Raw genomic sequence first — 27,449 nt, 5'->3', positions numbered from 1 at the left:
CCACCCTGAGGATAATTATCTCAAAGACTCGAATGGGCTATTTATTGTGACTTGGATTTGACACCAACTAGACCGCACCAAGACTAGCCTGGGACTACTTTGCTTTATTCGTTGCTATAATATAAATGCGCTCACTAGTTGTTGTAAACCGAGCAGCAAATGTGAGGCATCTTTTCATGCTGCTTAACTTTTATTTCAGAGGCAGCAACACTTTCCGATGAAGAGTTACACTCAAAAATTCTGAGCCATCTTTCTTTTTACAGATGCTAATCCACTTATGTGCACTGTGTTTCTGGAATATCCAGTTTTTCTCACCCTCCCCCCCCCTTGTTATGTACCCAATAGATTTGAATGTGCTGTATTAAGAAAGGAAGGGTCATAAAACTCAATTTAAAAAAACATAGTTTGTTTGTGTTAGTAAGAAAAAGTGTAGACATGACTAATTTGTTTTAACCTTTATTTCCTTCAGCAATGTGCAACACACTAAAAATAAAACCAGCCATGCTACATATCACTACCATGAGGGCTATAAAACAAACGGAAACACATGTCTGTAACTGGCAACTGGAATGCAATGGATGCAATATCAAACTGAGTTTCTACAAGCAAAAGCTCAATAAATACCTGCCAGCGAAACAAGATCATTAATACTGCAAATAACTGTAAGAAGACAAAATTAAAATGGAGTTAAATTTTTGTCCTCGCATTTTCTCCTGAAATGAAATGAAAATCGCTTTTTGTCACAAGTAGGCTTCAAATGAAGTTACTGTGAAAAGCCCCTAGTCACCACATTCCAGCGCCTGTTCGGGGATGCTGGTACGGGAATTGAATCCGCGCTGCTGACCTGCCTAGTCTGCTTTAAAAGCCAGCTATTTAGCCCTGTGCTAAAGTTGTGATCATCACTTTTTCCAGTTAGACAGCAAATGGGTGCATTCATTGAACAAATCTGGGGTTCTAATTTGCTTGACTACATAACGCAAGTGTTATTTCAGCAGTCAGTTCCATTAATACTGTTAAAAAGAAAAATGTTCAATTGTAGCAGTTCCTGAAGACAAAATAATAAGTAACAATAATTGGGACTGAATTTATCAATGAATGCAGGGGAGGCAACCTGAAGTTTTTTTAAAATGCCAGGTACTATTACTTTGAGCCCGTGCCTATAATAATTTGTTTCCACACGTCCTGGGTAACTTCAGCCATCATTCTCGACTGGAGTTCCTATATGATCTTGGCACTTATCAAAGCAGCTGGGGAAAGTTAGTCACACACGTGGAAAACCCTAGCATTTCATCTGCTTACAGTTATTATTCCGGGCTGGAAGCAAAAATAATATTTTTTAAAATTCATCTGCTCAGCAGAACTTCAGCCAGGAGCCTTCAAAATTCAGCTGACGACCTTCGAAAGGTCTGTCATGTAAATGTACGTGACATGCAAAAATTGAAGCTGAAATGGTTTCCATATAAGGTACAGTGGCCTATCCTCATGACAAAGCCTCTGTCACCAAAGTCTATGAAAAGGGTATTTTGCATGGTTTGTTAGTTAATAGAGACATTATACAAACGTTCTACCATATTACTGCCCAGTTACTGAGCTGGCCTTGAGGCAATTGTACAGACACACTATTATTAATATGTGCAACACATTGCAAATTGTGCATGTTATGCAGAACATGCGACTTTGTGATTAATGCAAGAAACCCCCTTAAACATAAAAGCACATCAGGTATTTTTTGCAAAACTGAAGATTATGGGACCAAATTTGCTGGAAATGGGCTGCTGTTATGAATGTGAAAATTGCCCAGCAACGTGTGCTGAGGAAGTGATATTTTGAATTGCCAATCATCATAAACTGCTGGATAATGTGCTGCTTCATGATTATCCGTGTCAAAACAGCTTCTCACACTTAATCTCCGTGTGAGTTTTGAGAAATTGAAGCATTTCTGCAGTCATTATGAAATAACACTATCACAAAGTAATTGAGGGCTGGTACTTAATAGCGCAAGACCCCTTTCAACAATAAACTTCATGTTCCTGTCATAACACTCAAACTATCTGGCCCAGAAAGGGAACAGCTGAAACCCTGAAGTCTCTTTATTTCGTCTTCCCTTTCTGTCCTCTCTTCTTCCAATTAATCTTCCCTTCTCTGTCGGTGCAATTCAACCAAAATATTTCGAAGTGTCATTTTGGGCGAGTTTGGTGGAGTCTTTTGCATTGACTGCAATGGCGAGATTGCGGCTTGTATTTTACCTGCACTTTCAGGCCCCACGTGAATTTTTTGTGAAGGAGTACTAAACAACGCCAACGTGACTTTTCACTGGGGAGTCGGTTGACTCCTGCGAAGCTGCTGCACGTGACTTTAATTTCGCTATTGATATTGAAATCAATGCAAATTCGGCTTAATGACCATCTCGTCATTTTTGGGCTAGATCCGGCACTTGCCAAGGGAAGCGGGCCGGTTGAATTTCAAAATGGTTTGGCCCGGCGCAAATCTTGATTTTGGCCTTTCCTGCTGTTCACCCACCGCGCCTGGATCTGCACAGGGTGCAATGCGGTTGTTGACTCGCACCCTTTATTTCTCTTTCTGTACCTGACTTGACTAAAATTCATCCTAATTCCTTCGCTGGCTTTCTTTTTTCTTTCTCAATCATTACGTCTCGCTAGTACAATAGGACACTGGTTCCAGTGTTCCCCAAGATCTCAGCTGCCCGTTGACCTTGATGCAACATTATCAGCTCGCGCCACCAGCAATTTGTGGAGCCCCAGTTTATTTGAGATGGGATGGGAGGGAAAAAGCTTTACAAATGAGGCATGCTGCGAGAAGCCCCAGTCCAGCAAATTCTGAGCCTTTATAGCAAGCCACAAATGATCAAACAAATCCGTAGAAGCAAACTGTTAATGATGTGAGAGCACTGTTACGTATTAGAACAACCAGGAGGTTTGTTTCTTCTTGTTTCTTAGACTAATATCACAAACAGGACCTGTTAGTAAATGGGAAAGAAGTAGAGTATTGCTCAAAAAAAGAGACATGCTGTCAAAGCTTTTCGACTTGCACTCATCAGCACAGCTACGCAATAAAAATCAACAGTAAAGGGAACAACAATTTATATTGCCTGAGAAGAAAGTACTGACTGGCAAGGGGACTCTGATTGGTTGAGCCATTGCCATGGAGCATGCAACTGGAAGCAGTTAACTGTTAGCTGCCAAGCTTTTGTTTCAAATTCAAACCAGGTCAGTTGACTCTGATTGGTCAAAGCATTTCCATGGGGAATGAACCAGCATATGGCTGCCCCCCAACTTTTGTTTAATTGGTAAAGGCATAATGCCTGGATATGCCCCTTCTGTCTGAAATACCGTAAATAAATGAGACAAAAAGTGCCAAATTCTGACAAACATTCCCATGACATTGTTACATAAAAATTGAGAAAAAAGTGTTTCATGATAAAATCAAAATACCTGTCAGTACAACAGTAGATGCAGGGTTTGTGCGTCGGCCATTGACAATACCATAGAAATAAATCACATAATTAGTGCCAGCTATGAGGTTGGAGAGTTGGGTGGCTTGCCTGTTGCCCAGTACCGTGTACTCCTGTGGCTCTGTGAACCTGTCAGAATCTACAAGTTCTATAACAAAGCTTTCAAATGCCTCGTCCTTTCCCGTCCAAGAGAGGCTGAAGCTGTCTGAGGTAATGTCTGATACCACTAGGTTGCCCACTTCAGGTACTGCTTCTATAGGGATTGTTTTGGAAATAAAACTTCAGCACTTTTAAAAGCACACAACAAAAGAGTGCAAATTAGCTCAGAATCAAGTGACATCGTCTAAAACTCAGATGATGCTTGTCACACACCTACCAATAAAATCAGATGTCTCTAGCTTGTCCTACTATTGTCTGGTGGAACAGTATTATTTGTGCTGTGATACGAGTCTTCAATTCAAGTAATAACTATGCTACTTGATAACCCCCCATCCTCTTTGACATAACCCTATTGTCGAACCAATTAGGGATTAACTTAATGGTTTTTCAAATATTTTTAACATGTTGTTTTTCTAATAACTTTCAAAGGTATACCTAGTTCAATTGGGCATGCAGAATTGACAGACAAATCACTATGAGCTAATCATATATTATGCCTGAACTGCTCAGCTGGTTAATTTGAATTTTGCTTAACTTCTGAAAATTAATATTAAAATACTGCACAAAATTCTGCCTATGACTTCTCCTGAACTGGGAATATAGTTGCACCGATGAATCTTATTGCATGCATATTGCAACATACTTAGTGGTTGTTAATTGGAAGCTTGAACTATAGAAGGTAGTGTTTTTCTCTAATTATAAAGGACATTGAGAGTTGTAAATAATAATCTTTGCATAAATATGCACGTGAACTTTTGTGAAACAATAAAGAAATGGAATACATTCACATAATAACTAGTATCTGGAGTAGATTTTTGCAGAAGCTATTTATAACACAATGCTTTCTTTTTTTGTATGTTGAATTGGAATGTGTGGCATTTTGTTCTCCCCAGAATGAAACAAAATTGAACTTATTGAGTTGTTTGGTCAGCCATCACATTGGGAACTTGAGTAAGAACGATGGGTAACTCTGAGCGATCATTCAGGTCAATAAGAGAAAATCCAAATTGTAATTGAAATACATATTACATTTCAATACCAATCAAGAAGCAGGTGTGTTATAAAAAACTATTGCTAAAAAAAAATGTAATGATGCAGAATCAAATGACAGCTGGAAAACTCCAGCTGCAACACAAATACCTGTTGTAGCAACTGCGCTAAGCATTTGCATGTGCTCTCCTTGATAAAGGCCAGAGAGATAAATGACATAATCAGTGTTGGCTAAGAGCTTTGAGATGCCAATAAAGCGAAGGTTGCCTGAGACAATGTGCTCCGAGGTTTCGAAGATCCTGTTAGGATCTGTAATGTCTACCACAAAGCTTTGGAAGATGCCATTTGCTGTCCAAGAGACAGTGAAACCATCTGAGGTCACATTGGAAATCATTAGGTTGCTAAGTGTGGGTTCAGTCACTGAGGAGAGGAAATAATTGGATGAAAAAAAAATACTCAGTACACCAGAAATCAATAACTTCTCCCGACATGCAGCCTGCAAGTTTCAGCAAGTAACTAGATCGTATAACTTAACACATCCGATGTCAAATCACCAACATTTGGAGCTGACCAAGTCTGTGTTTTCTCAAGAAAACTTCTTAAAATGTTACAGAGCTTCTGTTCTCAATAAAACTTAACTGTTAAATATAAGTAGAAGAGACTTGAAATCTTTGAAAGCTTTACATTGCAAACCAACTACAGTAATAATATCAGTATAGACTTAATTCCTGGGTAGACTAATGGAAGATAAATAGTGGTGAGAAAAGCACTAGCATTATTGTTTTCTGATTTTGTGAAAGTAAATTATATGACACACAAATGTAATATGCATTACAGAAATAAGAAATTTGTTATCAAGTCATTCAGATTCATATACTTTCTCAATGTTAAGGACAAAATCGTGTTTTTTTTCAGACGGACTATCATAATCAACATATTTCTGGACAGCATGGTAGTACAAGTGGGTAGTACTGTGGCTTCACAGCGCCAGGGTCCCAGGTTCGATTACCCACTAGGTCACTGTCTGTGCAGAGTCTGCACGTTCTCCCCATGTCTGCGTGGATTTCCTCCGGGTGCTCCGGGTTCCTCGCACAATCCAAAGACGTGCAGGTTAGGTGGATTGGCCATGATAAATTGCCCTTAGTGACCAAAAAGGTTAGGAGGGGTTATTGAGTTACGGGGATAGGGTGGAAGTGAGGGCTTAAGTGGGTCAGTACAGACTCGATGGGCCGAATGGCCTCTTCTGCACTGTATGTTCTATGTCTATGTATGTATTAACTTCAAACTTATAGCACTGGGGAGCCATGAAAATATGGCCAAACTAGTTATATCGTTGAAATGAAAATATTCAACAAAGACATACCAGTTCAGGCGAGTAAAACATTTCAATATGTTTACTATGAAGATCCAATATAAACAGAGAAGTCATTGTGGCAATGGTACTGGATAAACATTTAATGTATATTCGTAGGAGATTCGTTTATTTACTATTTCAGCAGAGCTCTTTGTTAAGGCTCATGTTAAATCCATGGACAAAAGAATTGCCATACAAACATGTTGAGGATTCATCAGCTGGTATTTCCAATAGAAACGTCTAGGCGGCCATCCCTAATGAGTGTGAATTGGTTTGGATGTCAGTCAGACGGGAAACACTCACCAAATGTGAAATGCTGTCTTTCTAAAAATTAGTACTCTGGAATATTTTGTTTTATTTTGTTATTGTGAGTTGGTTTAAAATGTTACCATTTGGCATAGGTTGGCAGTTCATGATGTTGCTCTCGTGTATGAATTCCAGTGACTAATTAACATTTAGTGCATTATGGTGGGGGGGGGGGGGGGGATGAAGAATTAGTGGGGTTAATTTCCACAAGGGTGCTCCTAATCATCCACCATTGCTTCAGTATAAGACAGATATCCTAGAGAAATGGCAGTCTATCCATTATTCTAGGGTTTCTACAGATCATCCAAAGTTACAGTGGATGATCGGGTCAACTTGTGGAAATTCTGTTCCTACGTCGGCTGGCTACATCTAGATGTTCAGTATTATTTTAATGCCATGGGATATATTCATCACCAGAGTTCAATTATTTTCCCCTATGACTGTGGTTGTAAAGATAGCACATTCATTTATTCTAATTTTGCATTGACTGATAATGTTGTGTAGGGATCATCTGAGGCAAAAGAAAATCCAGATATTCATGCACCCATGAAATAATGCATGTCAAATTCTATGAAGTGACACAGATAGGCTCGATTTTTCTTCTTTATATTCTGCCACTTCGTCTAAATTAGACATCTCAATGGAAGGCCGTTTGGGCTGTTCATGTAACAGCAAATTAAAACAAGGACTTTTCCCTGGTCTTGTAGATTAAAGTAGTGAGCAGCTGAGTTAAATATGCTCAACCCCTGATCAATGTGCGACATGTTAGCTGGTTTCACTGTGAGCCATGCAGGGAGCTTTGAAAAATGGTCTTGATATCCGAGGATTCAAAGGAAAAAATGGCTTCTGATTCTTGCTCTGGATTTCTGTTCAATGACTCCTCCTGGAATTGTGTCCGGGGGGGAGGGGGGGGGGGGGGGAGGGGGCTAGTCTGCTTGACTGTGATGCCTTAAATGTAAAATAGCTTGCTGCTCAATTTAGACTGCTACTTAGTTGGATACCACAGGGTGACTGAAGTAAATGGAATGAAGGTCCCTTGTTGATCAATACTTTAGCAAAGGAAGACGGTGTGGAGGGAGGAAAAGCACCCATTGTCATATTGCAGCACATTGCTAGCTGTTGACATATATGTTAAAGAACTGGGAAAAAGACAAAATAATAATTGAATTGCACAAAAATTCAGTGCCATGTGCGAAGCGAGCAAAATAATACAACTTATGTAAAGAATCAAATAGGAGTGAAGGTTAGCATTGTGCAAGTGTATTATTATAGCTACCATTATTCATTCAAATTATGGGGCTCGGGTGATATGAATAACAGCTCTGTTATTAATGCATCATTTATAAATGCATTCTATTTATTGGATTCTTCTTTGAACGGAACTATTAACATTTCTTGACCATGGTAACACTCAGTGCCTGTATATTGATGTGTGTGAATGAAGATTGAAATTAGATTTGGATTTGGCATATAGAAGGACTTTCCAGGTTAATTTCTAACACAAACAAGTGCAAGCAGATATTCCAGTCTTTTACCACAGCGACAACAATGTTTCTAGGTTTTACAAATTGCATGTTTCATGCTGCCATGCATTTCTGCAGTTTTCAGGAATAGGCTTGACATTAATATCTATTTGGCTCGATAATAAAAGGAAGCTAGAGAGAGGAATTAAGATTCACAAAAACACCAAAAGTTCTCATTCAATAATAAACAGTTAGTAGGTATTTGAGACATGGCATATCATGACCATCGCACTTTGAACAGTAGGTCTGATAAGTATTATAAATACAACATTAATAGTTAAATAGTTACTTTGACCTCACGAATAGGGGTGCCACCTTACAGAATTTGAATGACTTCTTCAGGCATTTTGACCGGAAAAACCACATGCCAAATTTATGGATTTTTAAATAAATCCCATGCTCCACTTCTATATTTTGCTGAGTCGATGGATATTTGGATTTCCACAATGCAATAAGGGAATCGGAATACAAATCGTAAACCCCACCATCTTGTCTCTCGCAAAAGGTGGCAGCCATACAAGTGAGGGAGGTTATCAGCGACCACCAGTCGAAAGCCAGGGGCAATGCTAAACCAGTTGCATCAACGCTAAAAGTAGCTTGTTATTTTCACACAATCTCTTCAGGCAACAAACCTTCAGGAAAAAAAGTGTCAACTTCATTAGTAAAAGGAGCTCTCTGTAGAATCTGATGCATTCCTTACGGCTGTGCAGAGAGATGTTTAATTGTTGCAATGTGAAAACAAAAAACCATTAAGATTCATGCATTTTTAGGACTGTCTGGAAACATTCTATCCATTCAGTGAAACCATTTCCTATAAATTCAAATGAAAGAATGATTTGGGTGAGGCGAAATGCCATTGCACTTTTCAATGCACGACCTGTAATAGAAGAACAATGGCAACGGGAGGTACATTGCACAATTAATAAAAAGAAACGGTGACACTGATGAACCGGCTATTCTTTTCTGTGTGAAGAATAAGAAGGCAGGAAATAAAGAAATCAAAATACCTGTTTGAGCTTCAGTGTAAAGCGGCCTTGTTTGCTGACCATGAATTATACCATAGACAGAAACCTCATAGGCAGTAGCAGCACGTAGATGTGGGATGTCAATGGAATACTGATCACCTGGCACTGTGTATGTTAACTGTTCGAACAACCCATCAGAGTCTTTAATATCTATAACAAAGCTTTCAAAGGGCTCATCAGTTGTCCAAGAGAGTCTGAAGCTGCCGGAGGTAACTTCCGAGACCAATAAGTTTTCAAGATCAGATTCTGGCGAGGTAATAAATATTGTGAAATATTAAGTTATGAGCTGCACAAGATAAAAGTTCTACAACCAGTAACATACTGTGCCGTTGTGTAATCTGGAAAATAATGAATGATGAACTCAGAGGTGACAAGAATGAGCCTGAAGCAGTTCACGCCATTTATAATAAATATGTATAAAGCACATGGAACATATGAATGACAAGTGAGAATCTAAAAGTGATCCAGATAATGAGGTAGCATTAGTATGGTATGGAGCGATGGTGAGAATGCAGCTGAATTCCATTCAATACACTGTACATGGTTCACCTGTAAAATAATATATTAAGTGAGAGTTACGTGTGCAATGCAACTATAAATAAGGCTACCCTCGTACATTCAGTGTGAGTTTATCTCTGTATCTGGAAGATTAAAATAAATAATTAGCTGCCCAGTATTACTTAAAAATGTCCAAATCAAACAACTGATGAGGCAATGATGAGATGCTATTTTGTCATTGAGCGAAAGTGATCTTACAGCTATCTGCATCATTTATTGCTCTGCCCAGATGTGAAGATGCCGGCGTTGGACTGGGGTGGGCTCAGTAAGAAGTCCTACAACACCAGGTTAAAGTCCAACAGGTTTATTTTGAATCACTAGGTTTCAGAGCACAGCTCCTTCCTCAGGTGAATCCTTCACCTGATTAAGGAGCTGCGCTCTGAAAGCTAGTGATTTGAGATAAACCTGTTGGACTTTAACCCAGAGTGACTTTATTTCAGATGGTGGGTCTCTATAGCACTGCAACTCTCAAACACATAATAGATCATCTTATAGCGCATCCTGGAATCCTAGTGAAATGCTGAAATAAATTTAGCCTAAGAGTAACACTGTTGATAGTCATGCAGGCTCTAATCTATAAAACAAAGAGGGTGAAAAGTTATCTTTGTAACTCAGCACATTATGGAACTGACCAATACAGTCTCGGAATGTATATTACTTGTTCTCCAGCTGGGTGACAGTAAAATATTCCTAATAATTTACTAGGGAGAGGGATGGTCAGCTAGAATTTCCACTCCAGATTGTTGTTCAGCTTTCCTGCTGAATAGTCCATGCATGTGAAGATGAGGTTCACACTGAGTTGACTGATCACTGTAGTTGCCCCCACACATCCTGGGCGGGGATTGGGTGGGGGAGGGGAATTGGCCCTGGGGTCTTGGTTTGAAAACTTATCCATCAAACTGTCACAGGAGCGGGCACACTCAGACACTCTCAGCCAATTAACCAACTGACCCTCACTGTGTGGGGGGGGGGGGGGGCGGGTCAGACATGAAGAATTGCCACTGGAGGGCGTTGCGGTCTATACAACCAGGCCCCAGTGAGAGGCAGGAGCGAAGAAAAAAAAAGAATGGAGAGGAAATTTTAAAAGAGGACAAACAGATATTGCATAAGCAATTATGTTTCTTCACATGAGTCATTTTAAGTTGTTATTGCATAAAATGTCATGAATGTTTCCTGTACTAGTTTGATTTTAAGGCACAAAAGGGGACATATAGCAAGGGTCTTGCCTTGAGAAATGAAGTCTCATTAGACAGAAGCAAAGTCCAAGAATCAGCTTTATTTATGGCCTGCTACTGACCCAATGTTCCCATTTGATGAATTTGTATGCTTGGAGTGGAGTGTTTCAAATTTATCCTGTAAGCGTTCATGCCTGTGCTTTGAACACATGCTCTTGCAGGTTCAGAAATCCAATTCCACTACGCGATACAGACAAAGGTAGAGATTTCAATTCAGAAAGGGACCCTGGATATTGGCTAAAAATAATGCGCTTACAACTCAATTTTGGAACTAAATTCATTGCAGTGGTACTAAGTCCAGTGCAATGCTTATCCCATGGGGCGGCCTCAAGCAACTAGGTCACGATTCTTTGTGACCCAACTCATAACAAAGCTGCCATAAAATGCCATGCTCTGCTCATGCTATAACATTTGGATAAATGGGACAGAAAATGTAGCAATTACTGGCTGAAGCCATGGGAGAGTGAGAAATGTATCTTCATCACATGCAGAAGGCAACAAATTCTTCTGCTTCCTACATGGAACAGGTCACAGCTCAGCACAAAGAGGGGTGATGAGTAAGCTCTGCCAATGGATGACATGCGTTTGGAATGCAAATGAAAGGTTGGCACAGAAGGCCATCCTCCTGGATGATGGAAAGGAGCGAATGGTGGAATGGCGATGAGAGAAGCATTATTTGATGTCGAGGAATACCTGTTTTTGCAATATCTCTCAGTGGTTGAGAGAGCCGGCCTTGAATTATTCCATAAAGTTCAATCTCGTAATTAGTGCCCGCAACCAGCCCTGTTACATCAGACGTGTGCTGATCACCTGGTTGGGAAATCTTCAAAGGGACATTCAATCCATTAACATCCTTTACTGTTAAAAGAAAACTATCAAAGACTCCCTTTTGTGCTGTCCATGATAGTCCGAAGCTGGTGGTAGTTACATTTTTTACCACAAGATTCTCTGGCTTGGCGGCTTCTGAGCTTGGAGAATGTGTAGTGGAATTGTCAAAGGATTCTGTAACAGACGTTTTTGGATTAGAACTACATGAACGATGGCACAGGATAGCTTTATTCATAAACTGGTCGGATGGGCGAAACCCTTGCGTTCTCTGTGACCTGAGTTTACCGTAAGTGCAATAAACATACATCAGAAATTACCGTTCCCTGCCCCCCATCCTGCCAAAAAAGATATGTACAGCAATCCCTTGTTGAGTTCTGCAAAATAAATTAAAACTGTCCTTTGTCATCACACAGTTTTCGGCTTTAGGAAAGAAGGTTTGGTTAAACAGCACCACACGCTCCCCCAACCTTCCACTAGTACCTGTTGATTTTTTCATTGTACATTAGTTTAACTTTGACATTTGTAACGAGTGAGGCTCAAACATTTAATGTATTAACCTAAGCCATGTTTCTATACTCTGCGATAGTCAAAGGACTTCTATTTTACAGAAGTCTGAATCTTGTATGTCTGCATTTGAGATTCAATTTTGTAGCACAAGGATTTATTTTATATTTGTTTTGTCAGTCATTTGTCCACTGCTACTGTTCACCTCACAATTTCTCGGTACAGCTTCATGAGCATCAACCCCCCTCTAGTATCTTTCAGCTCTGAGCTGAGACAGCAAGACCTCAGTTTTTGCACAGATGGAGAAGGCTTATCCAAAATGGTTCTGGATGGCCAAATCCAAAGTCTTGCTATTGAACCTGGCATCGACCATTTTTGCAGGGAGTGGAGGAAGGTGGTCGGGAAATGAGGGCTGATTGTATTTTGAACATCTGTGATGTTACATTAAGTCAGATCAAATTTTTGTGAATGGGATGTCCAATGGTGACTTGTGCACTTTAGATCCATCAGGAAAAAGTCTAAAGTTAGCAGAGTTCTTTGGAGAAGTAGGGTCCCATTTTGTAGAAGATCCTGGGACAACTTTGGCAGGAGTGATCTGCCATTTGGGGTTGTTAAAAGTAGACATGAATATGCATTAAAAAGTAGATAAACCAAATCTGTGGGTTTTTCCCATTAGAACTGTCATGCTGATTAGAACTGTCAAAGAGAAATGATAGGGTAGCTGTCAAAGGAACTGTCAAGCTGTCAAGGTATTTCTCTCTGCAGTGTTAAAAAAGCAGTACTTGCCAACTCTGTCAGGTTAACATGGGGCTGAGGATTCTCATTGTAAGATTAGTGCTGCACAACTGATTTCACAAACTACCATTATCACAGTCTGATGCCTGTCAGTTCCAAAGTTTGATTGACAGCTCCAAATGCTTATAAAGTATGTGAAGCTGGACTACAAATGCGTGTTATTATAAGGGATTAAGTGGTTGAAGGAATTTAAATGCAGTGAATGCATTTTTATCAATGAGAGTTTATATTTAAATAGTGTATCCATCAATAGGTACTTAGAATGTGATTTTACTCCCTCTCAGCATGGGTCCTCAGATTCATAATTGGTGGATACTGGATGAGGGACATGGGCAATGTAAGGGCAAAGCGTGGTGGGTAGAGGGTAAGGGTTGGCACTAAGTTGGCTTAGAGATTATAACGTGTCATGGGGTGGGTAAAGGGCATAGCTTGGCAAAGAGGTTCAAGGTTACTGGGGGAATAGGGTATGAGGAGCCATGGAGGGTGGAAAGAGACATAGGCCGGGATTCTCCCGCAACTGGCGGGTTGGGCCATACAGGCGCCAAAGCGTGGCGTGAACCACTCCGGCATCGGGCCGCCTGGAAGGTGCGGAATCCTCCGCACTTCCAGGGGCTAGGCCAGCGTTGGAGTGGTTGATGCCACACCAACTGGTGCCGAAGGGCCTCCGCCGACCGGCGCGAGTTGGCACATGCGCAGGAGCACCAGCGCGTTCTGGCACAAGCACAAAACCGCTGGCATGTTTCCTGCGCATGCACAGGGGGTTTCTTCTCCGCACCGGCCATCGTGGAGCCTTACAGAGGCCGGCGTGGAGGGAAAGAGTGCCCCCACTAGGCCAATGTTTTCATCTGTATATTCTAGATATGAAATAGAGAACCTACCTCTGCAGCAATAAAGGAAACAATAAAGTTTACCACTGATCTATTGGATCTTGGTTTTGGATCAAAAATATTGATTTTAATAATTGTCAATAAAAATAAAAATATTTTTTCATGCGTCTGACCAATGAGGTCAAACAAAATAAGGTGGAATAAAGAAAAATTTCTTGTCTTGGGGCTGAATTCTCTGTCAGTGGGAATCTCCGCTTTGCCTGTAGAGCACTCATGCGCGCGGATTTCACAGGGTGTGGGGGTACCCACTATGGAAAATCCCATTGGCCGGGACATGGATCCCACTGCCGGTGGGGGCACACCACACCAGAAAACATGTGCGGCAGGACAAGGAATTCCTTCTCTTTGCAATAGATCAACAATATTAAGGGCATTTCTGGTATTGCTCCTTTCCTCATTGTAGGTTCATGAGGGACCTCTGACTTATATTTAATTCACCCTGATAATGCTCAGCATTGCTTTGAGAAAGTTTTATTATTCTAAGGCTCTCCACAATAGAAACGATTTGACCATCGGTGTTCCTGACTGTAGAAGTCCAGCAATTGGAACATTTGTTGTGCATAAGTTCTATGCATTATGTAAAATGCTTTTATAATAGCAATGAGACGAAGCAATACAATTTTCATGCTAACTTCCAATTGTCTCATATCATCAGATCACATCCTGACAATGAGTGTAAAATAATCTAAACCAGACCACGCTGTCCTGCTTAAAAAGAAAGGAGGAATGTAAATGACATGCCTCTAGCAACTAAGCGGAAGCATTTTGAAAAGGGGTTTGAATTATAAAGGAAGGAGGGTCATTTAATTGTATAGTAGGTCCATGAAGTTGGAATGGATTGTGCTCAGAATGATACAAGTATAGGTTTGAACTGAGATTCCTTCAATTCAACTTTTAATCTCACTGTTGGGCAGTGATCGGCAGAAACCAAGCCTTTTTCATTAAGCAGGAAGAGAGTATTACAATGAGCCACACCACAGATCTCTTGCGTTCGGCCTAGAGACTGGATATGGAGTGCCAGTGGCAGAAGAGTCAGAGCCTCTGCCTTGGTCAGGTCTCTTGAGTACTTCAGGGATAACAGTGGAATGGAAAGGGGGGAAATCAAATTTGTTCCATTAGTGACTGAAATAAATGAAAAAATCCTTCCATGCTACACCTGAGGCCATGGCATAAGATTAAGACCATCATTAGAGATCAACTGGGGCTTAACAGTGATATAAAAGGTGTACTGAAGCTACACTTTCAGAGTTCCTAGTAGTTTCAAAGCACTAAAGTTTCATTTTAAGGTAAATGAGCAAGTTAGTTTCTCACCATTATTGGATATGTACCAGCCTATGTTCACAGTCATTTGTAAATCATGAGGCAATCTATTTTCAGTGCATTATTCTATAACTGCAAAAATGATAGCCAATTCACTTCCACAATGTAGGAGGGAGACCATTAACTAGCCCTCCCGTACATCATGTTTTACTAACAGGAATCATACCATGTGAATCTTGCTCAGTACTAAACTCTGCATTGGATACAGACTGTTCAATGACCATGACAAGATTACTACCCAACTTGCTATGCCACATTCCTTCTCTGGGTCAGGAACCAAGATAAACAAAGAACTGATACCTTTGACAGCACTGTCCATTCAAACATTGAACACTTTCAAAACAAGATTCACATGAATGCTGAAATTCTGTTACTTTCATCTTGTGTAGGCCACAAAATATATGAACAGGTAGTTATAATAGAAGAACTCGCTTTCATTCCATACGCGAAAAACTAACAATGTACTTAAACCCCTCAATGGAATTATGCTGGTTTGTAATATATTGCTCTTAAGATTCTGATGATTGTGGTATTGGATTGGAAACATATTGCATGACAAGAAATTAAGGATGCTATTGGTGAATTAATTTATGCTTTCCCATCTCATTAGAATTTCTGAAATGTAGTTCATTGGCAAACAACGAGAATAGAAATTGTGCATTTTTAAAGCTTGTTAGCTCAGCTAGGGCTCTTTCAATTCCAAAGTCTAGGAAATTGTTGTTCTGTTTCTCTCCTTCCCTCGACAATTTCTTAAGTTTATGGATGAAATTGACATTCTGCATATGTATGTGGACTTAAGCAGCATGCAGACATGAGTGATGGTGGTGGTGATGTGGTGTTAGGGAGAATTACCATCATGTTCCATCCTGACTGGCTGTTCTGGTGATTCAGGTCAAAATTCTCATGTATGGTATTCAACAAAGGGCAGAAAGCTCCCCCCAAGTTCAGACAACAGTCCTCCCTTAAATCAGTATCAACTGAAAAGAGGAAGACCGGGTTTTGTTTCAGAGTAATTTCTGGCACATGTTAGGCTCTGAAAGCTGTCCCTTTTCCCTACATAACCTCAGAAAGTATTTTGTAATCGTTTATTCTGATGAATAAATAAAGTATTGCCACATTGGCATATTGATTACATATAAATACTTCAAGTAAAAGAATGTGGCTTCACTTTTAAGGAGATAGAGACATTGCACATTTCTGAATAATGACAAAATATTTCGGCTTTGGGATTTTTCAATGTCAGGTTAAGCCTAAAAGTATAGTGCCAATGCTCTCCCACTGGCACAGACATTCCCACAATGAACAGTTGAGTCAAACCTATCAGAAAGCACCTCTGGGTAGATCCCTAATCTGCTTTGCCTCCAAGAACGTATCATATATCGTTGCATAAAGATGGTTTGAAAGAAGGTACAAACACTATAATATACCCCAAACCACCACCCCCACACGCGCACACATGCGTAACCGCCATACGCGGGATAACAAACTACGGCCAGACTTCTCCTGTCATTGTGATTTCATTTTCCGGGTGACAGTGCACACCAGCCAGTGAATTCAGCGGTGGTGTGGGGTGTTTACAATTGGAAAGCCTATTGACAATCGGCGGAAAGATAGAATCCAGCTGGCAGCAAATGGAGCGCGGTCAAAAAACAGCAGACCAAAGAATCCCGCCCTACATTTTCATTTCAAAGTCAGGGGTATCCAAATGTGCAGATTGAGATTACCCTTGATTTTGGAACAGGTTGGATCCCTGTGGAGGCATGTGCATTTTCACCTGGAGGCCCAGGACCTTATCCAACATCATGGCATTGAAGTCAGCGACAATGATTATATTTAGTGACACTGCTGTATTTGCATTCCCTATTTTCATTCGCGGTTGTCAATGATTTTACGCTTTGCTAGAACTGTCTTCCCTTTTGGGCTCTGCCTTAACATCCAGTCACTGCCAAAAGACAGAAGTCTTAATTTGTCCTTTACAGGAAGTCATACTGTGATCAATAGCATTGCAAAAAGATAGGGGGAGAGTTCTGTATATGTTCACGATGAGGAGGGGAAGGGGAAAGAGGGGTACAGAGGGAAAAAAAAGATTGTGAATAAAAAATATATACCTGTTGTGGCTTCTGCATTCAATGGATCTGAACGCCACTGTCCCACAAATCCATATAAATATACCTTATAATGTGTACTATCCAGGAGGCCAGTTATCTCCGTGTTATGAGAGTCACCATTTAGGGACATTTCCAGTGGTCCATATAGCCCAGTGGAATCTGTGACCACTATGAGAAAGCTGTCAAAAGATCCATTTTGCACCGTCCAAGAGAGCTTAATACTTTTGGAAGTAGAGTTTACCACAGTGATGCTTCCTAGTTTACTATGAATCACCCCTTTCTCTGAATGAAATGAGGGCCCATGGTTAAAACCTCCGTCCTTGTGCAGTCGAGCAGTGAGGGATGTTGTATGATCTATCAGCTCACCAGCGGGGTTGTTTAATAAGGCAGCTAAAAATAATTTTGAAGGAATAGTGTTTCAAAACGCTATACCATCAGCAGAGTAAAGATAAGAACAACATTGTTAAAAGGGTCATGCTTCCAGTTACACAATGTCATGTATTGGGGCGGGTGGTACTTAATGTTTGTTCGTCCCGTCAAAATTAACGGTTTACCTCAGAAACCAGTCGTGGCGATTGGGATTGATATGCATGGCCAATTGTTGGGTACGATGTCAAATGTGGCAACGTTAAATGACTATCATTTCAGCAGTAACTGGAAACAATTTGGCATCACTTTAAAGATAAAACTGGCAATTGCACTACATAAATGCCAAGCGGTTCCTCAGACAGGCGCCTGTTATAAACTTCAGCACCCAGGTATTTTATTAAGGACAGCATGATATTGGGAGAAAATTAGTATTGGAGGATTCGAGGAGTGAAGCCAGTACCAAAATATTCAGAATTGCGGATCAAAAGCACCAACACAATATTAATGAACATGGACAACGTTTCCAACATCATGTTTCTGCCTGTACCACGACAGCATTTAAACTCAACTGCAATTAAAGCCTTCTTCTAAACATGGGAGTCACACGGACAGAAAACGGTCACCAAATCTAACAACAAACACAAGCAATTGAGTGACTATACCTTTACCTCCATTTCATAAGAACATAAGAACATAAGAACTAGGAGCAGGAGTAGGCCATCTGGCCCCTCGAGCCTGCTCCACCATTCAACGAGATCATGGCTGATCTTTTGTGGACTCAGCTCCACTTTCCGGCCCGAACACCATAACCCTTAATACCTTTATTCTTCAAAAAACTATCTATCTTTACCTTAAAAAATATTTAATGAAGGAGCCTCAACTGCTTCACTGGGCAAGGAATTCCATAGATTCACAACCCTTTGGATGAAGAAGTTCCTCCTAAACTCAGTCCTAAATCTACTTCCCCTTATTTTGAGGCTATGCCTCCTAGTTCTGCTTTCACCCGCCAGTGGAAACAACCTGACCGCATCTATCCTATCTATTCCCTTCATAATTTTATATGTACTATAAGACCCCCCTCATCCTTCTAAATTCTAACGAGTACAGTCCCAGTCTACTCAACCTCTCCTCGTAATCCAACCCCTTCAGCTCTGGGATTAACCTAGTGAATCGCCTCTGCACACCCTCCAGTGCTAGTACGTCCTTTCTCAAGTAAGGAGACCAAAACTGAACATAATACTCCAGATGTGGCCTCACTAACCGTATACAATTGCAGCGTAACCTCCCTAGCCTTAAACTCCATCCCTCTAGCAATAAAGGACAAAATTCCATTTGCCTTCTTAATCACCTGTTGCACCTGTAAACCAACTTTCTGTGACTCATGCACTAGCACACCCAGGTCTCTCTGCACAGCAGCATGTTTTAATATTTTATCGTTTAAATAATAATCACGTTTGCTGTTATTCCTACATTTGTCAACATTGTATTCCATCTGCTAGACCCTAGCCCATTCACTTAACCTATCCAAATCCCTCTGCAGACTTCCAGTATCCTCTGCACTTTTCGCTTTACCACTCATCTTAGTGTCATCTGCAAACTTGGACACATTGCCCTTGGTCCCCAACTCCAAATCATCTATGTAAATTGTGAACAATTGTGGGCCCAACACGGATCCCTGAGGGACACCACTATCTACTGATTGCCAACCAGAGAAACACCCATTAATCCCCACTCTTTGCTTTCTATTAATTAACTAATCCTCTATCCATGCTACTACTTTACCCTTAATCCCATGTATCTTTATCTTATGCAGCAACCTTTTGTGTGGCACCTTGTCAAAGGCTTTCTGGAAATCCAGATATACCACATCCATTGGCTCCCCGTTATCTACTGCACTGGTAGTGTCCTCAAAAAATTCCACTAAATTAGTTAGGCACGACCTGCCCTTTATGAACCCATGCTGCGTCTGCCCAATGGGACAATTTCTATCCAGATGCCTAGCTATTTCTTCCTTGATAATAGATTCCAGCATCTTCCCTACTACCGAAGTTAAGCTCACTGGCCTATAATTTCCCGCTCTCTGCCTACCTCCTTTTTAAAACAGTGGTGTCACGTTTGCTCATTTCCAATCCACCGGGACCACCCCAGAGTCTAGTGAATTTTGGTAAATCATCACTAGTGCATCTGCAATTTCCCTAGCCATCTCTTTTAGCACTCTGGGGTGCATTCTATCAGGGCCAGGAGACTTGTCTACCTTTAGCCCCATTAGCTTGCCCATCACTACTTCCTTAGTGATAACAATCCTCTCAAGGTCCTCACCTGTCATTTCGTGTGCACTTTAAAAACAAAACACTCTACCGGTCCACTCACAGGGCGGCACAGTGGCACAGTGAATAGTGCTGCTGCCTCACAGCGCCAGGGACCCGGGTCCGATTGCGACCTTGGGTGATTGTGTGGACTTTACACATTCTCCCTGTGTCTGCGTGGGTTTCTTCCAGATGCTCCGGTTTCCTCCCACATTTCAAATATGTGCAGGATTGGCCATGCTAAATTGCCCCTTAGGATGGGGTTCCAGAGTGGTGGATTGGGCCTAGGCACGGTGGTCTTTTGAAGTGTCAGTGCAGATCCTATGGGCCAAATGGACCCTCTTTCTGCACTGTAGGGATTCTGGGATTCTATGATTCCTCTGCACAAAAAGGCTGAACACAGTTTTGACATTCAACAAATCACAAAAGGACTGTGACAAAAGGCATTGAACGACTCTGGGAAACAATTAATAAGCCATGCGGGCTGGCGTCACTTTTAATCGTAGGGCGCGCATGCTTTTTAAAATAATTCTCCAGCTGGAGGCGATTTATGAGGAAAACTATTCTAGTCAATCTAAGACAAGGTGCTGACGACAAAACATTAATGCTCGGTCATGCAGGTAACAGCCCCAACTAGCTGCTCACAATAGCCAGGGTTCACTAAGCAACACCAGTTTTAGCAGGTCTTAAACATCACTATTACCGAAAGGCAGTCTGGAAACAAAATCGTAAAGCTAAATACCTGTGGTAGCTATAATGTTCAGCGGCTCTGAGCGTTGACCACCAGCAATTCCATACAGAGTTATCTCATAAGGAGTGGAGGGCATTAGGCCTCTTATTTCAGCAGCTAAATCATCACCAGCCACGGAGATTTCTGTCTCATCCTCGGCTCCAAGCCCACTTCTATACTTTATGACAAAATGGTCATAGGATCCTATTTCTGCCATCCAGGAAAGTCTCACAGCATCCGCGGTTACATCGGAAACGGTTAGGTTACTGATCTCACCGTCACCAGTCCCGGAAAACTCAGGCACAGAAGCTTCTAATTGCAAGGAAACAACTGGCACTGTTATTCTTCCAGAGGGAAGAGGCGTACTGGCCTCCTCCACAGTATCAGTGAATGCTGGCTCCAACATCGCTACAAAAGGTAGTTCAAACATTTTAGTGCAAATCTGTTCAGTAGTATCAAAGGAGGAAAAACTGTTACAATTGTGTATTGTTTAATCACAAGTGACTTCTGCGTCTGCAATATCACAGTTATTACACTAAAGTCCTTTTTAAAAAAAAAGTTAACAGCCTGAAAAAGATGTAACTGATTGAATTAACTTTCATGTTGGTTCCTGCAAGCGACCTAATTAAATGGGAATAAAAGAAAAAGCACAGCATTAGAAATAATCATTTAGTTTTCCCATTACAACATAATGGAATGATCCTCTGAAAAACGTGGGGGGGAGGGCCTTGGCCAGGTACAGATCAATGCCTGCGCCTGAAGTAGGTGTGAGTGCACTGGGACCATCTTAATTAGATAGGGAATGGTCATCTTGCTTGGGTTTTCAGTTTGACCACTCACTGGGAACTCTAAACACATGGCATGGAGGCTTAGCTTGGTCCCAAACTATACTGAACAGAGGGTCTGGGGTGTTGGGGGGAGCAGCGGGGGAGGTGGCAGGTGCAGGCTGAAAAAGGCCATGATCGCATTGAACGGTGGATCAGGCTAAATCGCCTACTCCTGCTCCTAGTTTTTATGTTCTAAGAAAGAACTATTCTGTCTAATTTCCCCTTCTAGCTCTGTCGGTAGCCCTGTAGGTAGCAGCACCTCAAGCACAAATCTGGTGTTCTTGATTAATAAGGGGATTTCTTGATTAATAAGATCAGGTTTTATGGGGAGAAGGCAGGAGAATGGGATGAGGAACATAGCAGCCATGATCTAATAGCGGAGCAGACCCGATGGTTCAATGGCCGAATTCTGCTCCTATATCTTATGGTGGTATGGTAAGTCGGAGTTTCTTTAAACATTCCTTCACGATCCCCAAGGGGTTACGTTGAAGTGCAAACTCCCGGCAGCTTGTTGAGAGTTTGGAGAATACCCTCAGCCCTGGAAAGATCCAATGCGTATGGTGTGAAACCCTATCAAGGATGAAGCTAGAGGAGGTGGGACAGGACAGTCTTCCTTTGTATTTTGACTCAAAGCTCTCGTGTTCTGGATATATTGAGATGATGCTGGAGTATAGGCTACCTCAGGAGTAGCATCATCATGGGCAATGAGGAGTACACAATTTACTCAAAAGCTGTTTGAAAATGGATTCTGCATATTTTGCCCTTGCTCAGAGCAAGTGCATTTAAAAAAGATAGGCTTTAAAGACTGCCTTAATTAAACATCTCCTGAGCTGTGGGATTCTCCACCGAAGGGAACCTCCGCTTCGCCGGCAGCGCACCCCGCCCGCGGGTTTCCAAACGGCGTGGGGATGGCCACAATGGGAAACCCCATTGGCTGGCTGTGAGAACGGAGACTCCCGCTGCCGGCAGGGGAGCGCTGCGCTGAAAAATGGGGCTGGTGGGTGGAGAATCCCATGGAGTCTTTAGCAGCATTTCTTTAAAGCTGAAGAGTATGATCCACTGGAAAAATGTGAGCTTTCACATATTTCAGAATCCATTTTCAAACAGCTTTTGAGTAAATTGTGTACTCCTCATTGCCCATGATGATGCTACTCCTGAGATAGCCCATACTCCAGCATCATCTCAATATATCCAGAACACGAGAGCTTTGAGTCAAATACAAAGGAAGACTGTCCTGTCCCACCTCCTCTAGCTTCATCCTTGATAGGGTTTCACACCATACGCATTGGGGGCGAGATTCTCCGCACTCCCGACGGTGCGGAGAATAGCGTGGCTCGTAAAATTTTACGGCCATGCTGTTCCGACGCCCTCCCGCTATTCTCCTCCCCCCCCCCCCCCCCCCCCCCCCCCCCCACGCCCAACTCCTGTTTTTTTACGGCCGGCAGCGATTCACAGCTGATAGATGGGCCAAGTTCCCAGCCCTTTACGGCTGTTTTTACGAACGGCAAACACACCTGGTCTGGCCGTTCGTAAAAATGGCCGTAAACACTCGCATTTTATAACCATGGCACCGATTCGCACGGCAGTACCACGGCCGTGCCAAGGGTGCCATGGGCCCGCGATCGGTGCCCACTGATCGCGGGCAGCGGGCCCAATGCCCGCGCACTATTTGTCCTTCCGCCGCCCCGCAGTATCCATTCGCGGGGCGGCTGAGGGGCATCCCGGCCCGCGCATGCGCGGGTTTCGCGCAAATACGCGATGACGTCATCCGCGCATGCGCGGGTTGGAGTCTTCCAATCCGCGCATGTGCGGCTGACGTCATATGACGCGTCAGCCGGCGCTAACTCGGGCAAGCGGGCTTAACGAAATTCGTTAAGCCCGTGATGCCGGAGCTTACGGCGTCGGGCTGCTAGCCCCGACCGGGGACCAGAATCGGTTCCCGGTTGGGAAGGGGGGGGGGCTGGCGTCAAACCCGCCCGGATTTGACGCCAGCCTTACGATTTCTCCCCATATGGGAGAATCTCGCCCTGGATCTTTCCAGGGCTGAGGGTATTCTCCAAACTCTCAACAAGCTGCCAGGAGTCTGCACTTCAACGTAACCCCTTGGGAATGTTTAAAGAAACTCCGACTTACCATACCACCATAAGATATAGGAGCAGAATTAGGCCATTCAACCATCGGGTCTGCTCCGCTATTAGATCATGGCTGTTATGTTCCTCATCCCATTCCCCTGCCTTCTCCCCATAAAACCTGTGTTACTTGCAACAGTTTCTTAAAGGAGTAAAATATTGTTGAGAAAGATGTCCTCAGCGTGGGATAAGAATAAGACTAACTGCAAAATGACAAAATTAATAACGAGCAGAATGTTATTTTGAAATTTATCTCAATTGCTTTGCCTTTGACTGAAAATCTTTTCCTATTGCAGCAGGTCGAGAACTACCTGCAGACTGCGTTTATTGTGCTGTGGTACTTAGGAAAGTTACATTGCTGAGGTTTAAATATTAAAACTGCCCAGTGAGTATATTTCCAATCAGATTGCCTGTTAACATGCCAGCTCGAAATGGAGTTCATCCTATTTTCGTGTCACATAGTATTTTCATCTGAAAGCTTGAGGCATCAGACTCTTATTCTTACGCTTGTCAAAATTGCAGGTGCATTAAGAATTCATGTTCCTGATAGCAAAAAAGGTCATTGAATAAGATTTCATAAACATTTTCCTGATGCATAGTGTTGTTTGCATCACCTACATGCATCTATGCATACACACAAACATGGCCATATGTCATTAGTTAGTTAGTAGTAATTAATGAATTATTGAAATAAAAGATTTTAAAATAATTCTCCACAATAGTGGAGGCTTCTTTTATTTCAATATTCTTACAAGGCCTTCATGCTGAACAAAGCAACAATCCTTTGAGTCTACGTCAGTTCCATCCAACATTTAAATGTCATATTGAGGTATATTAGTTGGGTTGCACATATTGCACTGTAAACAGTTTTGGGGGTCTAAAAGCTTAACATATATTTGGAATAAGCAGAGTCATCAAACTAGTCACGGACCTGTAAGAAGATGAAAATGGATGCCATTTGGTTAAAAGCAATTGTATTTTATGTTTAGTTAGGCAGGTTCCAGTTGAGACGCTTGGATGATGCCATTATCATTCAGGACTGAAGGAGAAGCAGGAAAAGTTAGTATTCTACTGACTATATCCAGCATGGAACAGTTGGAAGGAGCCAACTGTGGGAAAGCTCACATATTTCCAGTGGATCATACTCTTCTACAGGATCCATGGAATATGCTGCAGAACATAGCTTTCCCTTTCAAATAGATTTCATGACAGCAGCAAGCACATGATGCGAACCATCAGTAAACAATGCTAAGATGGAACCGCAGTATCTGGTAAAGTACCTGTAGTGACAGATCCGACCAGGGGCTCTGTTCTTGCTGTACCTCGAAGAGCCATAAGCGTCACCACATACTCAGTAGCAGGCTTCAGATCAGTGAGAGCGACTGTAGTCTGGTCTCCCTTCACAATAACCTGCTGCGTTTCTCCATGGGTTTTAGGATTATAATTCACAACAAACATGTCAACGGGAGCTAAAGGAGCTTCCCAAGCAACTGAGGTACTTGTGGGAGTTACCTCAGAGAACTTAAGACCTCGCAGCGCTTCAAGGCCTGTGGAATTTTTTTAAAGAGTAGAGAATTGCACATGAATCCATCTGGTAATACTTCTATGTTATATATATTCTTCTGAACTGTGACAAATGTGAGCTAAGAAAGTACACCATGACAAAGATAGTTTACAATTTACCCTCCATGTTCTTCGCAAATTGTCGACCTTTCTTATTTCTAATCGTTGTCTGTTATTGTAAAATGTTGAAGTAAAGTGTAAAATGGGCACAATAATTGCATTAGAATGCAACGACATACTAATAAAATAGCTTTGCAAAGAACATTTGATAGGGCAAACAACAAAAAACTTCAACCAAAAAAAGTCAATAACATATTGTTTGACCATAAGAAATAATTCTCAAAAGAAAGAGAGTGCACTTCGATACTGAACCACATCAAATCATTCTGACCTGAAAATTGAAATCAATAATTATTTCTTACTGTTTGATGTAATTTATATCATGAATTGACTAGGTTAAAAAAATACCAGTTATATAACTGCCTATTGGAAAAAAAAATGTATCATGCAAGATTAGACAAATTATTTTAAAGTATTTTATAAAATGGCGCTGCTTTTCCAAATGTTTAGGTGTCATTATGCTTCACAAAAATCTCTATTATAATATAGAAATGTAACAGAAACCCTGGAAGTAAACAGCAAGTTCATCAGTGTCTATAAACAGAAATGACCCCTTAATAGTTTTTGTTAAAACCCTTTATAAGGGCTTTGTTTAATATAAAGGGCCATCTTTTGAAATATTAATCCACCTTATCCTTCTCTAGATACGAATGGACTTTGTGTGTTTCCAGCATTTTATCTCCAGTATTTGGAGATTCAGATATACTTCACCTTTAGTTGGCTCATATTATAGAAACTTTGTATTTTATTAATCTGTCCTCAGTTTTTATTTCCTCATATGTTCTGAAAAGTACACAGAGGTGTGGATTTAAACTCAGAGCTAGTTTCTGTCTGGATCCTGTCAGCTGGTATGTTGCAGGTGCCAAAATGGGTGTGTGGAGGGTGTAGATTACTTACAGGCGTAGGACAATTGGGTGGTTAAAGAGTGCCCATTCGCTTCCAGGGAAATAGAAGTGTCTCCCAAGAAGATGGGGGCATGGGTGGTATTGGGGACAGGTGAGGCCACAATTTTGCTTGCGGGGCATTGAGAAACAATCCTGCCAATTGAGGCCCAATAAGACATTTTATATTAGTTTGGCTTACGAGAAAGCCTTTTTGTCCTTTCCACCAACTGTTGGCATGCCTCAAGTTGGAGCAAAGCTGTGCCAGCATTCCCACTCGTGACCTGATTAAACAACATTGACTGTATAGGACTTAAATTCACAAGCTTCCCGCTTTGCATCATGTGGGCATCTGCAGAACCCCGCAGGTTAATATTGAAGATGGCCAGAGAGGGTCCAGCTCCAAATGGGTAAGCAGCCTAACAAAGCCAAATCAACCTGTTAAATCATACCAAATATTGAAACGTTCTCATTGTTTATATACTAAGTTGTTATCCATATTTGCTTTTCAACTTTGAAAATAGATAAAAAAGGTTTATATCTATTGATAAAAGGGTTGATAAAAGCTGAGAGTTTAACATAGCTTTGATAGCTTGACGGAAATTGGTCAGAGGAGGATGCAGTATCAAAAGAGTTAGGAGATTGTGATGAACTTTATGAGAATCCTTACAATACAATGAAAATGACAGAAGCAATTTGTATATTTTATATTAGTTTGAAAGCTCTAAAAACTAAGGGAAAATAACAAAAATCAAAGTAAAATTATAAATGTATTTACTTCTTTAGCTATTTATTCAGCCAATCATTGAAGCTCTCTGGTTTCAATTCGCTAGAAAGTTTAATTAGTTGTTTTGACAACCCTTGTTTTTTATTGGTACGTAGCAGATCTTAATTTACCCATAGTGGCTTTTTTTAAAAATGCAAGTAAATTGGTTAGCTCAGTTGATTAGATGGCTAAGATGTGGTTCAGAATAACACCAATAGCACGGGTTCAATTCCTGTTCCAGCTGAGGTAGACTTGGGACCTGCCTCCCCACCTGCTCTATACTTGAAGTGGAGTGGTGGCTCTGAATCAAATGTCTGTCTCTAAAAGAGAAAGTTGCCTATGGTCCCCCGTGGACTATGACTCGTTACCTACCTAATTATGTAAGATTAAGGGAGAAGATCCATGGGTGCATCAGTATTGCTTTTAAATTAGAATTTTATTATATTCAAACAATTAGATAACGTGGCTTCACAGTCCGTTGGGGGATATTTTGTAGTTATTACAGTGATGTTCTCTTCCTTGCTAAATTTTTATCTTCCCTTCACTGGATGCTTCCTGCAGTTTAGTTCCATGGAACCAAACCAACGTCATCCTCATGTGTGTGGGTAAGTCTCGGTTCCCAACATCAGTAATCGATATCAGTCAGGAGAGGCCAATAATTTTCTCACCTGATATCCAAGCATGAGCAATTCCA

At 41.4% G+C, this 27,449-nt stretch overlaps 1 protein-coding gene across 15 annotated transcripts in view; it reads right to left on the bottom strand.

The window, feature by feature from the left end:
• Positions 1–27,449, bottom strand: part of tnc (tenascin C) — a 350,428-nt gene that overhangs the window by 36,767 nt on the left and 286,212 nt on the right. For 3 of the 15 annotated variants that reach the window (XR_005458500.1, XM_038781949.1, XM_038781951.1), the window contains 7 exons: positions 24,706–24,972; positions 20,482–20,877; positions 17,065–17,454; positions 11,316–11,624; positions 8,812–9,075; positions 4,772–5,041; positions 3,453–3,725 (listed from right to left, as the gene is read on the bottom strand). The exons of 2 other annotated variants lie outside the window; for them this stretch is intronic. Coding sequence is in view for 12 of the 13 variants with exons in the window: in XM_038781949.1 (XP_038637877.1) it covers positions 3,453–3,725; positions 4,772–5,041; positions 8,812–9,075; positions 11,316–11,624; positions 17,065–17,454; positions 20,482–20,877; positions 24,706–24,972 (2,169 nt within the window). In the remaining variant the exon portion in view is untranslated. The remainder of the gene's footprint in view (positions 1–3,452; positions 3,726–4,771; positions 5,042–8,811; positions 9,076–11,315; positions 11,625–17,064; positions 17,455–20,481; positions 20,878–24,705; positions 24,973–27,449) is intronic. 10 more of the 15 variants (XM_038781950.1, XM_038781952.1, XM_038781954.1 and 7 more) reach the window with 10 other exon arrangements.

The sequence above is a fragment of the Scyliorhinus canicula genome, chromosome 21 (genome assembly GCF_902713615.1).
Source record: "Scyliorhinus canicula chromosome 21, sScyCan1.1, whole genome shotgun sequence".
Classification (NCBI taxonomy): Eukaryota; Metazoa; Chordata; class Chondrichthyes; order Carcharhiniformes; family Scyliorhinidae; genus Scyliorhinus; species Scyliorhinus canicula.
Note: the sequence above shows the minus strand (reverse complement) of the source record. Positions and strands in the feature narration are given on the sequence as shown.